The sequence below is a fragment of the Nerophis lumbriciformis genome, linkage group LG33 (genome assembly GCF_033978685.3).
Source record: "Nerophis lumbriciformis linkage group LG33, RoL_Nlum_v2.1, whole genome shotgun sequence".
NCBI classification, from domain to species: Eukaryota; Metazoa; Chordata; class Actinopteri; order Syngnathiformes; family Syngnathidae; genus Nerophis; species Nerophis lumbriciformis.
This window is the reverse complement of record NC_084580.2, coordinates 3,199,768-3,216,075: the sequence shown is the minus strand read 5'-3', so window position 1 is coordinate 3,216,075 and position 16,308 is coordinate 3,199,768. Positions and strand designations below refer to the sequence as shown.

Genomic DNA, 16,308 nt, shown 5'->3' with positions numbered 1-16,308 from the left:
GGTCACGGGCTTAGCTGCTTACGTGCAGTGATTTCTCCAGATTCTCTGAACCCTATGATGATATTACGGACCGTAGATGGTGAAATCCCTAAATTCCTTGCAATAGCTGGTTGAGAAAGGTTTTTCTTAAACTGTTCAACAATTTGCTCACACATTTGTTGACAAAGTGGTGACTCTCGCCCCATCCTTGTTTGTGAATGACTGAGCATTTCATGGAATCTACTTTTATACCCAATCATGGCACCCACCTGTTCCCAATTTGCCTGTTCACCTGTGAGATGTTCCAAATAAGTGTTTGATGAGCATTCCTCAACTTTATCAGTATTTATTGCCACCTTTCCCAACTTCTTTGTCACGTGTTGCTGGCATCAAATTCTAAAGTTAATGGTTATTTGCAAAAAAAAAAAAGTTTATCAGTTTGAACATCAAATATGTTGTCTTTGTAGCATATTCAACTGAATATGGGTTGAAAAGGATTTGCAAATCATTGTATTCTGTTTATATTTACATCTAACACAATTTCCCAACTCATATGGAAACGGGGTTTGTAGAATAATGCTTGCGTGCTTTGATTTATATAAAGTACGTCCTAAATCCCATCGTGAGTTGATCCTCTTCGGTCAGCGGTGTGTGAGCCTGACAAAGCCTCAGAGCCGAGGAGGCCCAATGTTGTCCGTAAACTATTCAAATAAGTCAGCCATCGCTGCCAAATATGTCGAATGACAAACCTTCTGGCACAAGACAATGAAAAGTCATCAGAGTTGTTACCATGTTGCTTTTTGTCTCTTTGCATGAGAGGAACCACAAAGTGGACAATGGCTATCATTAGCCATGGACAATCGCTATCATTAGCCACCGCAAACATTTATCTTCTACTCGCTCACAACCACTTTGACAGCCAGCTAGTCTGAGTGTTGGCAAAGGAGAGGAAGGAAATGTGCATTTCCATCCATCCATCCATTTTCTACCACTTATTCCAATGTTTGCATGGTAGTATCTATGCAGTTACTGTACATAATAGTCATATATCATACCAGTGTGATTAATACATATGTGTATTAATCTTTTTTAAATTCTTAGAATATTCTTAGACCAGTGGTTCTTAACCTTGTTTGAGGTACCGAACCCCACCAGTTTCATATGTGCATTCACCGAACCCTTCTTTAGTGAAAAATTAAAGTTTTTTTTTATTTTTTATTCAAGACACAGTTATATGTTTTTTTACTGGTGCACAAAATGAGCCGTGCATGAACATCACCTTGTTCAAAGAACAAAGCAAACGCAGTGCATAAACTCACAACAAATTACACACCTGCAAATCAGATGGAAAATTAGAGGGAACATTGTTTGGAGGTATCCATAGTACGCCGATATGGAGAAGTTTTTATTTACAAGATGAGTCGGGTGTGTCTTGACCTCCGCGGCGGAAGCTCCACCGAAACCCTGAGGCCGACTCACCGAACCCCTAGGGTTCAATCGAACCCAGGTTAAGAACCACTGTCTTAGACTAAAAAGAAACAGACCCTCGTGTGTTGAATTTTGGTTTGTGTGGTTATTTAAAAATGTACTCTTTGAAGTTTCATATATTTTAGATGTTTTTCTTCCCGTAATATTTTAGATTTTTTTGCCCTCGTTTTCAGTATTATTACTTTTACTTTAAACAACTATCTGTGTTGGCCCTGCAATGAGGTGGCGACTTGTCTAGGGTGCACCCTGGCTTCTACCCAAGTCCAGCTGAGATAGCCACACCATCCCAAAAGGGACAAGCGGTAGAAAATGGATGGATGGACGGACGACTCAAATATAAGACCGGTTTTTGAAAAAATATTTTATTTTTTATTTTTTTATTTTATTTTTTTATTTTTTGTTGTTGTCCTGTCCAGCTTCTCGGGCAAATCATATAGTTGATGTAGATGCCCATATCGGCTGTTCAGATTTACTTTACGAAAGAAAAGGGTAGGATACTTCTCTTGTTGCCTTATTTGTATTTGACTTTATTAAATGTATTTATATTATCATTTGAGGGGGATTAGACAGAGAGACAAAAACAGCAAACACAACAATAACAACAACAACAACAACAATAGAGCAACATCAGCAAATACGACATGTACAAATATGATGGTAAAAGTAATAGCAAATAAGCAGTTAGCGAAAAAAATAATAATACAGAAATGACAATGAGCATTATTACACTACAAATGGAGCAATACAAATACCAATAGAAATAGCGCTATTGATAATGAACAATACCAATAATTTATCTCTTATCAACAATACAGTTGTTCAAATGCAACAATGCATATACGTAATGATAACTTGAGATACGAAAGAATGCAGAAAAATGGAGGGGAAGAAAGAGAAGCAACCTATATTAACCTTGTAGATTGTTATAGTAACAATAGGTTAAGCTTGGTCAGTGTGGCATGTGTTATACCCAGTTTACCCTAGGGCAGGGGTGCTCAATACGTCGATCGCGATCTACCAGTCGATCGCAAAGGTAGTATTGGTAGATCGCATTACATTATAAAAAAAAAAAAAATTTTTTTTTTTTTTTTTATGTAATGCAAATTTACGCCAGCCTATCATCCACCCCGTCTTTTGATTGATAAACAGGGCAGCCAGTCAGGTGACATCTTCGTTTTTCTGACACTTAGGTCACTGCGCATGCGCAAACAACGGCGCTCAGTGCAGCAAAGCTAACAAGCTTGACAGCGAGTTACCGCCAATTTTCAGTCTTCGGTTTTTTCTTTTTCACTTAAGTGTATAAAAATGAGTGGGGGAGCTGGACCAAGTAAAAAGACAAAAACGTATCACTTTCATACGGAATGGGAGGAGGACTTTTTTTTTACGTTGACGTTTTCGAAGTGCGTTTGCCTCATCTGCCAATCTGCCATCGCGATTCCAAAGAAGGGAAATGTGGAGCGTCATTTTCGGACTATTCATGGCAAATACGACACCGACTTCCCGCTGAAAAGCGAGCTGAGAAAAAGAAAGGTGAAGGAACTGAAATCCCAGTTGTCCGGACAGCAGTCATTTTTCACACAAACTTCAAAAGCGAAAGTCGCCACTGAAGCATCATTCCGGGTGAGTCACATCATAGTTAAAAACAAGAAGTCCTTCCAAGACGGAGAGATGGTAAAGGGGGCATTTGTTGAAGCAGCTGACTCATTGTTCCGAGACTTTAAAAATAAGGCGGAAATATTATCTTCCATCAAAGCTCTCCAGCTGTCAAGATGTACAGTTACACGGCGCTGTGAAGCCATGGCTGAGGATTTAACCCAGCAACTTTGGACGGACATCGGAGATTGCGAGTGTTTCTCACTGTAGTTGGACGAATCTACGGACGTGAGTGACACAGCCCAGATGTGCATTTTCATCCGTATGGTGTTTAGTGATATCACTACAAAAGAAGAGCTATTAACATTACTGCCCATGAAAGAACAGACGCGAGGAGAGGACATATTTCAGTCGTTTAAAAACTTTGTGGAGCAAATTCAGCTCCCAGTGTACAAACTGATGTCTATCACCACGGATGGAGCTCCCGCAATGGTTGGCCGCTTGAATGGATTTATTGCCAAGTGCAGGCAGGACGATGATTTCCCGGACTTCCTAAATTACCATTGCATAATCCACCAACAAGCGTTATGCGCTAAAATGCTCAACATGAAGGAGATCATGGATGTTGCAATGAAGATCGCCTGTTCTATTCGTGCCAGATCTCTTCAAAGACGGTTATTTCGTGCACATCTGGAGAAGGCTGACTGCGACCACTCTGAGTTGTTGCTGCACACTGACGTGAGATGGCTTAGTCGAGGGAAATTCCTGCAAAGATTTCGAGAGCTCTGTCCAGAGATTAAGGAGTTTTTCCGTGTAGCAGCTGGACATGCAGAATACACGCAACTAAATGACGGTCAGTGGCTGTTAGACTTGGCATTTTTAACCGATCTGACCAACATGTTGAATGATCTTAATCTAGAGCTGCAAGGAAAAGACAAAACAGTGATCAATATGATCAGCTCAGTTAATGCTTTCAAACGAAAGATGAAACATCTCTCCTCAAAGCTGCAGCGCCATGATTTGGCAAACTTCCAGAACCTAGCGTCAGAGCTGGAGATGCAAGGGAAGGCCTGTGTGCAACTTGACAGTGCACGCTACACAGAGCAGATTGACAATTGTCTGTCAGAGTTTGACAAACGCTTTCAAGACTTTTCTTTGCTCGAGCCAGTCGCTACATTCATGTGCTATCCTTTTCGGGAAGATGCTGATGTTGATTCCCTCGCATCACAAATTGCAACACTATTTCACCTGAACTCTTCTGGAGTGGAAGATGAGATTTTGACACTGCAAGCCGACATTGAGCTGAAGTCCAGAGCTCATGGACAGTTCTGGAACTTACCCACAGAGGTAAAGTACCCCAACATCAGGAAATGTGCTACCTCCTTGACTGCATTATTCGGCTCCACTTATTTATGTGAGTCAGCCTTTTCCCACATGAAGATCATTAAGTCCAAGTACCGTTCCACCATGACTGATGAACATTTGGAAGTGTGCTTGAGGCTGGCTGTCAGCAGCTACTGTCCGGACTATGCATCCCTGACTGATTCAATTCAGTGCAAGTCATCAGAGTAAACTCGATGTTAAGACTTGGCGAGAATGAGGACTCAGGTGCAGAAGGGGAACAATTGACACAGGCTTTATTTAAACAGTTTTCTTTGAAATCTCTTTGAACAGAGTGATTAAAACAAAGCGGCTACAGAACCTAGCTTTGATACATTAGAGAAACAAAAGACATATAGGCATAAGGCCATAAACAGAAAGTCACTCCATAGGGAGGAAAAAGGCAACAGCAAAATTACACACGTATCTAATAACAAAAAAATCTATGATTAGCTACAAAAAGGTAAAAAAATCATGCAGAGGAGACTAGAAACTATAAACAGAAAGTACGCTACAAAGAGCTGATATAACTACAAACTAAAGCGCTCCAAGAGGAGGAAAAAAGGAAGGCAAGGCACTATGAAATAACACACAAAAAACTTGATCAAAAAACTTTAGCAAACGAAAATCACTCTCTCAGAGGAAACAAAGAAATCAATAAATAAGGCGAGGCAATACTTAACAACTTGGTTTGATGCTGTGGACAAAGGCTGGAGGTACGTGACGAGACGATATACTCTGGCACAAGACAAGAGGAGGAAGAGACATTTATACACATGAGGGAGGGTGACACAGGTGGGCACAATCAGGCAATCAGGAGAGACATCAGACCAGTGAAACGGGAGGAAGGGCAAGTGACCTGAAATGAGAGGGAGAGTTAACCTTTCAAAATAAAACAGGAAATGACAAGACAACATGAAACCAGACGAAACCCAGACAAGACTTCACCCAGGTGTGACAGAACCCCCCCCTCTAAGGCCGACTCCTGACGGCCCAGGAACCTCAGGGTGGAGTCTATAGAAGTCCCTGATGAGAGTGGGGTCGACAATGTGGCGGGACGGAACCCACTGTCTCTCTTCGGGTCCATATCCTTCCCAATCCACCAGGAATTGTCTGCCCCGGCCCCGGTTCCGTACTGCCAACAAGCGTTTAACCTTGTATACTGGTCCGCCTTCGATCATTTCGGGTGGTGGAGGGGACGTGGTGGCTGGGACCATGGTGCTTACTTTGGCTGGTTTGATCTGACTGACGTGGAAGGTGGGATGGACGCGGAGGGATCGGGGAAGACGAAGCCGCACTGCTGCAGGTCCGACGAGTTTATTGATTGGGAATGGGCCTACAAAATGTGGTGCCAGTTTCTTTGATGGAACCTTGAGGCGTAGGTCCTTGGCTGATAGCCAGACTTTCTGACCAGGCTGGTAGGCGGGCGCAGGCCGTCTCTTGCGGTCTGCCGCCCGCTTCATCCGATCTCCTTGTTTGTTCAATACCTGGCGGGCGGCTGCCCAAATACGGTGACAACGTTTGACCATGGCATGGGCGGAGGGGACCGACACTTCCAACTCATTCTCGGGAAAGAGAGGGGGCTGGTACCCTAAGGCACAATGAAAGGGAGAGAAGCCGGTGGCTGATGTAGGCAATGAATTGTGCGCATACTCTACCCAGACCAGGTGCTTGCTCCATGTGGAGGGGTTCTGGCAGACCAAGCACCGGAGGCCGGTTTCCAGCTGCTGGTTTGGTCGTTCGGTCTGGCCATTGGCTTCAGGATGATATCCAGATGTTAGGCTGGCCTTGGCTCCAATTAGTCGGCAGAACTCCCTCCAGAACCGTGATACAAATTGGGGCCCCCGGTCTGAAACAATGTCTTTGGGGAATCCATGAACTCTGAACACATTAGTCATCATAATCTCCGCCATCTCCTTGGCGGATGGTAATTTAGGCAAAGCGATGAATCTGACCATCTTGGAGAATCTGTCGACCACAGTGAGGACGGTGGTGTTACCTTGTGAGACCGGGAGCCCTGTAACGAAGTCCATCGCGATGTCTGACCATGGTCTGGAGGGGATGGGGAGCAGGTGGAGAAGTCCCATGCGAGACCTGGAAGATGTCTTGTTCCTGGCACAGACCGAACACGCCTCTACGTACTCCCGGACCTCCGTCTCTATGGCTGGCCACCAGAACCGCCGGGAGATCACAAACATTGTTCTTTTAACTCCCGGATGACATGAAAGCAGCGAGGTGTGGGCCCAATGAATCACCCGGGGACGCAGCTCAATGGGGACAAACAATCGATTATCAGGACATCCCCTAGGTGGCGGGGCCACACCGTTAGCTTGCTTTACCTCAGTTTCTATTGGCCAAGTTACCGCTCCTACCACACAGTTCAGTGGAAGGATGGTCTCAGGTTGCTTGGCCTCAAGCTCGGGGTCGAATAGTCGTGACAGGGCGTCTGGCTTGACGTTGCGGGACCCCGGCCTGTAGGAGAGCGAAAAGGAAAAGCGATTAAAGAAAAGTGCCCACCTGGCCTGGCGAGAGTTAAGTCTCTTAGCCTTCTTGATGTATTCCAGATTCTTGTGATCAGTCCAGACGATGAATGGGTGTTCGGCCCCCTCAAGCCAATGCCTCCATTCCTCCAAGGCGAGCTTCACCGCCAGCAACTCACGATTGCCAACATCATAGTTTCTTTCAGCTTTGGACAGCCGCCGCGACAGAAAGGCACAGGGATGCATCTTGCTATCCTGTTGGGAACGTTGAGACAGGACCGCTCCTACTCCTTCATTAGAAGCGTCCACTTCCACGACGAACTGGCGCTGCGGGTCCGGAATGGTGAGAATGGGCGCTGAGGTGAAACGGTGTTTGAGTGTCTGGAAGGCCCTCTCTGCCTCTGGAGACCAGTGGAACCGCACCTGGGGAGAGGTAAGAGCATGGAGAGGAGCAGCTATTGCGCTGAAGCTTCTGACAAACCGCCTGTAAAAGTTAGCAAAACCCAAGAATTGCTGAACCTTCTTGCGGTTGTCAGGTGTAGGCCAATCGGCCACAGCGCTAACTTTAGCCGGATCCATCTGCACTCTTCCAGGAGCTACAATGAAGCCCAGGAAGGAGACAGTGTCGGCATGAAAAACACTCTTTTCAGCTTTAACATACAAGTCATTGTCCAAGAGTCTCTTTAAAACCTGAGTTACGTGGACTTGGTGAGTATCACTGTCAGGAGAATAAATCAATATATCGTCAAGGTAGACGTACACAAAATGGTCCAGGAAGTCTCTTAGAACATCATTGATCATTGCTTGGAACACGGCGGGAGCATTGGTGAGTCCGAAGGGCATGACCCTGTATTCATAGTGGCCGCTGGGTGTGTTGAATCCAGTCTTCCACTCGTCTCCCTCTCTAATTCGGACCAGATGGTAAGCGTTGCGTAGATCCAGTTTGGTGAATATTTTGGCCTGTTGGAGTTGGTCGAAGACAGAAGACATGAGGGGGAGAGGGTAACGGTTCTTGATGGTAATGTCATTGAGTGGGCTGTAATCAATGCATGGTCTTAATGACCCGTCTTTCTTTTTCACAAAGAAGAACCCTGCTCCTGCTGGCGATGACGACGGGCGGATCAAGCCAGCTTTCAGTGATGCAGAGATGTAATCAGTCATGGCTGCCTTTTCTGGACCAGAGACAGAGTACAGGCGACCCTTGGGAATAGTGGCCCCGGGCAGTAAATCAATGGCACAGTCGTAGGAACGGTGGGGTGGAAGTGACAGAGCCTTAGTCTTGCTGAAGACTTGTCGTAGGTGGTGATAACAGGAGGGAACAGAATTCAGGTCCGGAAATTCTGAGTCTGTGGCAGGATTGGCAGAAAAAAGATTAATTTCCTTGACATTTTTCTTTTGGACAGTAGAAAAACTACATTTCTGGGTACATTCCCTTCCCCATACACTGATCTTCCCCGTTCTCCAGTCAACACGAGGGTTATGCTGGTACAGCCACGGATACCCCAAGATTAGCGAATGAGAGGGTGAAATAATCAGGTATGGACAAATTTGTTCCTGATGACCGTCTATGTTCATTTGGAAAGGTTCACTGATGTGTGTGATGGTGAAAAGCTCCTTACCATTTAGAGACCTGGCCCTAATGGGTTTAGCTAGTGGTTCTGACTTGAGTCCTAGTCTCCTAGCTAAACCCCAGTCCATCAGACTCTCATCTGCCCCAGAGTCTATTAGCGCCTCTAGAATTGTGGTCGTGTGATGGGTTATCGTGATCTTGGTAAGAATACGGGGCATCTGAGGAACAGCCGGAACGTGACTCACCGCCTGGGATCCCTTGGTTGGACACGAAACGACAAGATGGCCGCCCTCTCCACAGTAAAAACATCTTCCCTCCATCAGCCGCTTGCGTCGTTCTTCTGGGGTCAGTCGGGCTCTTCCCAGCTGCATGGGTTCCTCCTCCCGATTTGTATGTAGGTGAGGAAGTAGCTCCGGAGGTGGACGCCGAGTTGTTGACCAGCTAGGTGCAAAAGGACGGGTAGTTCTCACTGCAGCTTCCGATCCTCCACCTCGCTGTCGTTTGAGCTGGGCTAGTCGGTTGTCCGTCCTGATAGCGAGCGCGATGAGGGCATCTAGGTTATTGGGCAGGTCCAGGGGAATGAAGAGGTCCTGTATGGAAGCTCCAAGCCCCTTAAGGAAAACATCATAGAGCGCCATGTCGTCCCACCCACTTTCAGCTGCCAGCGTGCGGAAGCGGATGGCGTAGTCGCACACGGAACCGCTGCCCTGCTTTAAGCTGCTTAGCTCTTGTGCCTTTTCTCTGCTGGAGGACACCGGGTCAAAAGTTCTTGTTAGAGCAGCTTGAAAGTCTGTAAATGAGTGGCAGAGTGACGAGTTCCGCCCCCATTCGGCAGAAGCCCACGCCTTGGCTCTATCCGTAAGATGGGAAATCATGAAAGCAATCTTAGAGCGGTCAGTGGGAAATGCATGGGGCATCAGTTCATAGTGAATAGCACAGTCAATCAAAAAGGTTTTGCACAAACCGGGGACGCCAGCGTATGGCGCCGGAGGAGCCAGCTTGCATCCAGCTCCGGTAGGGGGTGACGACAGAGTGGGAGCGGCGGTTGGCGTGGGGGGCGGAGACGCCGGTTCTGGTCGAGTAAACTGCCCGAGTAGTCCTTGCAGCTGGGAGGAAAGGTGACCCATGTTCGCTGCCATCGCCGTCTGAAAATCCTCCTGTTGGGCGAGCCGTGATTCCTGGGCGCGCAGGATTTCCGTCAGTTGTTTAGCCTCTGCTGAGTCCATACTGGCCAGAGTATAATGTTAAGACTTGGCGAGAATGAGGACTCAGGTGCAGAAGGGGAACAATTGACACAGGCTTTATTTAAACAGTTTTCTTTGAAATCTCTTTGAACAGAGTGATTAAAACAAAGCGGCTACAGAACCTAGCTTTGATACATTAGAGAAACAAAAGACATATAGGCATAAGGCCATAAACAGAAAGTCACTCCATAGGGAGGAAAAAGGCAACAGCAAAATTACACACGTATCTAATAACAAAAAAATCTATGATTAGCTACAAAAAGGTAAAAAAATCATGCAGAGGAGACTAGAAACTATAAACAGAAAGTACGCTACAAAGAGCTGATATAACTACAAACTAAAGCGCTCCAAGAGGAGGAAAAAAGGAAGGCAAGGCACTATGAAATAACACACAAAAAACTTGATCAAAAAACTTTAGCAAACGAAAATCACTCTCTCAGAGGAAACAAAGAAATCAATAAATAAGGCGAGGCAATACTTAACAACTTGGTTTGATGCTGTGGACAAAGGCTGGAGGTACGTGACGAGACGATATACTCTGGCACAAGACAAGAGGAGGAAGAGACATTTATACACATGAGGGAGGGTGACACAGGTGGGCACAATCAGGCAATCAGGAGAGACATCAGACCAGTGAAACGGGAGGAAGGGCAAGTGACCTGAAATGAGAGGGAGAGTTAACCTTTCAAAATAAAACAGAAAATGACAAGACAACATGAAACCAGACGAAACCCAGACAAGACTTCACCCAGGTGTGACACTCGAGTAATGACAAAAAATGTACATAGTTAATTGTGTTGTGTTGTGCAATATTGGCTCATGCGGTTATGCATGTACATCAACATACATTGTTGATATAAAGAATCCTCAATATATTTAGAAATAAATATATGTTTTGCATTTTTGTAGTAGGTACATCATTTTGACTTGATCATTTTATAAGTAGCTTGCATGCTGAAAAAGTGTGAGCACCCCTGATTCTTGTATTATCATTAAACACCTTTAATTTATTAACAATATTAACTATATGTGTTAAACATGCTTGCATTATCATTAAACACCTTTAACTTGTTAACAAAAACATATATTTCATAAATAAGTAAATATAAATTATATATATGAATGAGTTAGATCCCCACGACTTGATCAATTGAAAAGTAGCTCGCCTGCAGAAAAAGTGTGAGCACCCCTGCCCTAGGGCAACAACGTTAATATATGTTTGATGAAACGTGATTATGTGCATGAGTGTATGTATGTATATGTACGTGTATATGTACAGAATGTGTATATGTGTTTGTACAGTGAATGTATATGTACAGAATGTGTATATGTATGTTTGTGCAGTGAATGTATATGTACAGTATGTGTATATGTATGTTTGTACAGTGAATGTATATGTACAGTATGTGTATATGTATGTTTGTACAGTAAATGTATATGTACTGTATGTGTATATGTGTTTGTACAGTGAATGTATATGTACAGTATGTGTATATGCGTTTGTACAGTGAATGTATATGTACAGTATGTGTATATGTATGTTTGTACAGTAAATGTATATGTACTGTATGTGTATATGTATGTTTGTACAGTGAATGTATATGTACAGTATGTGTATATGTGTTTGTACAGTGAATGTATATGTACAGTATGTGTATATGCGTTTGTACAGTGATTGTATATGTACTGTATGTGTATATGTATGTTTGTACAGTGAATGTATATGTATAGTATGGGTATGTTTGTACAGTGAAGGTCCGTGTGGATGTACGAACTTTGAGAATAGAATAGAATAGAATGGACTTTATTGTCATTATATTTGCATATAACGAGATTAAGGACTCCAATTTAAGGTGCGGTAGTGGGAACAAATATGGGGTAAAAATACATTAAATGTATGTAGGTATGTACTGTATTTGTGTATGTATGTGGGAGCGTAGGTATGTATGTATGTATGTATGTATGTGAGTATATGTGTATTTGTATGTACAATATATTGACTTTTTTAAGCCAGAGCTTTTCTTCCTCACACACACACACACACACACACACACACACACACACACACACACACACACACACACACGCATCTGTGGCCTGAAGACATGTAACCGTGACAAAGGAGATCTCAAAGGTTCACAGTAATGCAGATATATCCATCCATCCATCCATTTCTACCGCCACAAAATGACAAAGTGAATCTTTTTAAAGTCATGTTTTTAATCAAAATCTGATTTCATATTTCTTAGCTACTGAAATTTTTTTTGATGACTCAGAGTCATTGATCAGCATTATCTTTGAATTAGCATCATAACTTCTCTGTCCTTCGCTAACTCTTTTACTACCTTTTGAGACCCTTTTCCCCTAGGGGTCTCTGTGTAAAGGCTGCATCTCTTCTAGTAACGTGTGTGTGTGTGCGCGTGTGTGTGTGTGTGTGTGTGTGTGTGTGTGTGTGTGTGTGTGTGTGTGTGTGTGTGTGTGTGTGTGTGTGTGTGTGTGTGTCTAGCGAGATGTTGTTTGATGTTGTGATTTGCATGTATCAATCTTTAGAACTTGAATAAAAGACTATTTTCTAGGGAAAAATATTGTCATATTTGCGTCAATATGGTAATACTTGTCTATTTGTCGTATATTTGGTAAATACTGTATGTATGTAACATTGTGAAAGGAAAGGGCAGAGCTGTGTATAAAGAGAGTATGGACAACTCGGTTTCAGACAATCTCCTATGTGATTAATCAAAAGCCCCTCACGTGAATATATATATATATGTATATATATATATATATATATATATATATATATATATATATATATATATATATATATATACATATATATATATATATACTGGTTGTTATCATGAGTCATCAACAATTGAGAACAGAGAAATGGATATTGGAACAGTGTAGGTCTGACTTGGTAGGATATGGACAGCAAGTAGTGGAGAGAGAGAGAGAGAGAGAGAGAGAGAGAGAGAGAGAGAGAGAGAGAGAGAGAGAGAGAGAGAGAGAGAGCATAAGAAAAAGTATCTACATTTGATTATTAACAATCCGGGGAGGGTGTTAGTTTAGGGTTGTAGCTGCCTGGAGGTGAACCTTTATTGCGGTTTTGAAGGAGGATAGAGATGCCCTTTCTTTTATACCTGTTGGGAGCACATTCCACATTGATGTGGCATAAAATGAGAATGAGTTAAGACCTTTGTTAGTTCGGAATCTGGGTTTAACGTGGTTAGTGGAGCTCGCCCTGGTGTTGTGGTTATGGCGGTCATTTACGTTAAGGAAGTAGTTTGACATGTACTTCGGTATCAGGGAGGTGTAGCGGATTTTATAGACAAGGCTCAGTGCAAGTTGTTTTACTCTGTCCTCCACCCTGAGCCAGCCCACTTTGGAGAAGTGGGTAGGAGTGAGGTGGGATCTGGGGTGGAGGTCGAGAAGTAATCTGACTAGCTTCTTCTGGGATGTTTGGAGTTTAGATTTGAGGGTTTTGGAGGTGCTAGGGTACCAGGAGGTGCATGCGTAATCGAAAAAGGGTTGAACGAGAGTTCCCGCCAGAATCCTCATGGTGCTTTTGTTGACCAGAGAGGAGATTCTATAGAGAAATCTCGTTCGTTGGTTGACCTTTTTGATTACCTTGGTTGCCATTTTATCACAGGAAAGATTAGCCTCTAGAATGAAACCTCGGTAGGTGACCTCATCTTTCCTGGTGATAACAATGTCACCCACTTTTATAGTGAAGTCATTGACTTTCTTAAGGTTGATGTGCGACCCAAATAGGATGGATTCCGTTTTACCCAAGTGTATGGATAGCTTGTTGTCAGCGAGCCAGGTGCATGTTCTACAGAGTTCAGCACTGAGGATTTTCTCCACCTGTGACTTGTCCTTGTCTGATACCAGCAAGGCCGAGTCATCCGCAAACAAGAACAATTCACAGTCGTATGCCGATGACAAGTCGTTTATGTATATTAGGAACAGTAAAGGCCCCAATACACTGCCTTGGGGGACTCCACAGCTCACCGAGAGGGGGGGGGACACGGTGCCGTTCACCTCTACCACTTGCTCCCTCCCCTCCAAGTAAGATTGAATCCAGCTCGATGAAGTTTTGTCAAATCCGATTGCTCTGAGCTTATCCAACAGTATAGTGTGGTTAACGGTGTCAAAGGCCTTCTGAAGGTCCAGCATGACCATGCCGCAGTATTTGCCCGCGTCCACCTCATGTTTGATGTTGTCGGTCAGATAGAGAAGGCATGTGTCAGTGGAGTGGTTAGTTCTGAAGCCGGATTGGAATTTGTAGATGAGTTTATTAGTGACAAGGTAACTATCGACCTGTTCATAAACAATTTTCTCCATTACTTTCGAAATGGAACTGAGAATAGAAACAGGTCGGTAGTTGCCGGGTTCCAATTTGCTTCCTTTTTTAAAGAGGGGAGTTACTCTTGCTATTTTAAAATCTTTTGGTACTTGGCCTTGTGTAATTGATAGGTTTATTATGTGCGTGATGATCGGGGCAATGATGGAGGCAGAGTCCCTGAGGAATCTGGAGGGGATATTGTCAAGGCCGGTGGCCTTGTTTGGGTGGAGCGCGCTCAATTTTTTAAACACCTCATCAGCTGTGACCATATCTAATTTGAAATCATTGTTGGATACTCCTAGCTTTCTGTAGAAGGCTTTAATGTGTTCTACACCAAAGCGACCAGAGTGGTGGGACAGCTTGTTGACAAGAGTTGCGGCTATGCTGGTGAAAAAGGCGATAAGTTTGCTTGCTACTTCCATTTTGTCTGTAATGAGGGAGTCACCCTCCTTGATGCTGATGTTGGTGAGTCTGGTTTTAAGTTTCTGGCTGCAACCAGGAAGCTGGTTGTTGAGAATTTTCCAGAGCTCACGTGGCTTATTTGTGTTTTCCTCTATTTTGTCGTTAATGTAATTTTTTTTTTAAGGATTTAGTCAGATTGGTTGACTTGTCTCTTAATTTATTGCATTGCTTTTTGAGAGTTGAAAGGAGTGATTTGAGGTTGATATTAGGGTTGCACATCTCTCTCTGATAAACGATTCAATATGCATCTAGATACACAGGTTACGATTCGATTCAAAAACGATATCCTTTTATTACAGACCGATTCGATTGGATTCGATTTTGAACGATACGATTCGATTTGACGGTTAATATTCAAGACTCCAAATCCCCAAGCATTGTGGCTTTATGGCACTGGCAAAAAAACCAGAACAACAAAATCACATGTCAACGTATTTATTTTTAGACATGGACCAAACAAAGTCTGGCTGAATTGTAGGATGGGAACTCCAGAGGTAAAAGTAGCACAGAATAGTAACAACAAAGTGCAATATTTCAGCCTGAGCATAGTTTTGAACACTAGAGGTAGGTAACAAAGATTCAATATTTCAATCTGAGCATATAGTGTTTTGAACACTAGAGGTAGGTAACAAAGATTCAATATTTCAGCCTGAGCATATAGTGTTTTGAACACTAGAGGTAGGTAACAAAGATTCAATATTTCAGCCTGAGCATATAGTGTTTTGAACACTAGAGGTAGGTAACAAAGATTCAACATTACAATGTAAACAAGTTACACACCTATAACACATCTCAAAATGTGGCAACAATGAGCACAGTGACAAGTGCTTTGTGTAAAAGAATAGAGAAAATAAATACATATGTAAAAAGAAAAATCAAACTACTGTGTGTGAGGTACCGTTTCCCAGGTCAAAAAGCAGTAGTTCACTTACACTATGCCTGTGCATTTTCATCATCACTGTCCTCTGTTTTTTTCCAGGGCAGATTTTTTTTAACAATTACCGTATATTACAGGCTTTGTTTGCCATGCCTCAGTGGTGCTTTTTTTGTACCTGACTTTACCATTTCATCTATTGTCACCTGATGTACAGAATGAATCACATTTTTGTGCACATTTGTAAAAGTTGTATTATCATCATCATCATCATTATTAAACTGTTTTTATTTACATGCAGATTCTCTGATAATATTGAATGTGTTGTTGTTGTTGTTGTATGCTAATATTTTATAGCTGCAGCATAAGTTTAACTCTTTCTTGATTACAAGTTATAAAATACACAAACCATCTGGCTCTTCTTGGTTCTGGGGTGCATCAATGCTGATGTCCAGATCTCCAAGGGCAGGTTCAGTCTGACATGGATTTGTCTGCAGTGGACCTCTCTGGACTGGATCCCCTGTTGCCTAGAAATAAAATATAAAAGACAAATACAAAACAACAAACAGACAGTAACAGCAGTCAGAATAAATCTAATGACAGTAGACTTGAGAATGTATTGTAATATGTAATTTGTGTTGAGTAAATGATTTTATGTTGGGGGATTTACCTTGTTATGCAGGGATGTAGCTTCTGCTGTTATGCTTGTGAACGTCCGCTCAGCATCATGGTCCGTCAGGAATGGTGCTCCCTGGCTGTGTGCTACTGCTTGATACACACTCCTGCTCGTTGGCACGGGGTTTTAACTCACCGTACTCTTGGCCGTGTTTCCTCTTTGCATGCTGGTCGAGATTTGTAGTGCTGCCAGTGTACGTCAACGATGCTCGACA

General features: G+C 43.2%; 2 protein-coding genes across 2 annotated transcripts in view; one reads left to right on the top strand and one right to left on the bottom strand.

Moving 5' to 3' along the window:
- The window catches only part of kcnip3b (Kv channel interacting protein 3b, calsenilin), a 168,405-nt gene that overhangs the window by 12,736 nt on the left and 139,361 nt on the right, over nt 1-16,308 (top strand). The gene's annotated exons all lie outside the window — the stretch shown is intronic.
- Nucleotides 4,653-6,150, bottom strand: LOC133575888 (uncharacterized). Its single transcript, XM_061928791.2, has 2 exons — nt 6,099-6,150; nt 4,653-6,031 (listed from the first exon to the last, which is right to left on the bottom strand). The coding sequence occupies exons 1-2, from the start codon at nt 6,118-6,120 to the stop codon at nt 5,385-5,387; spliced, it is 669 nt and encodes a 222-aa protein (XP_061784775.1). The 5' UTR covers nt 6,121-6,150; the 3' UTR covers nt 4,653-5,384.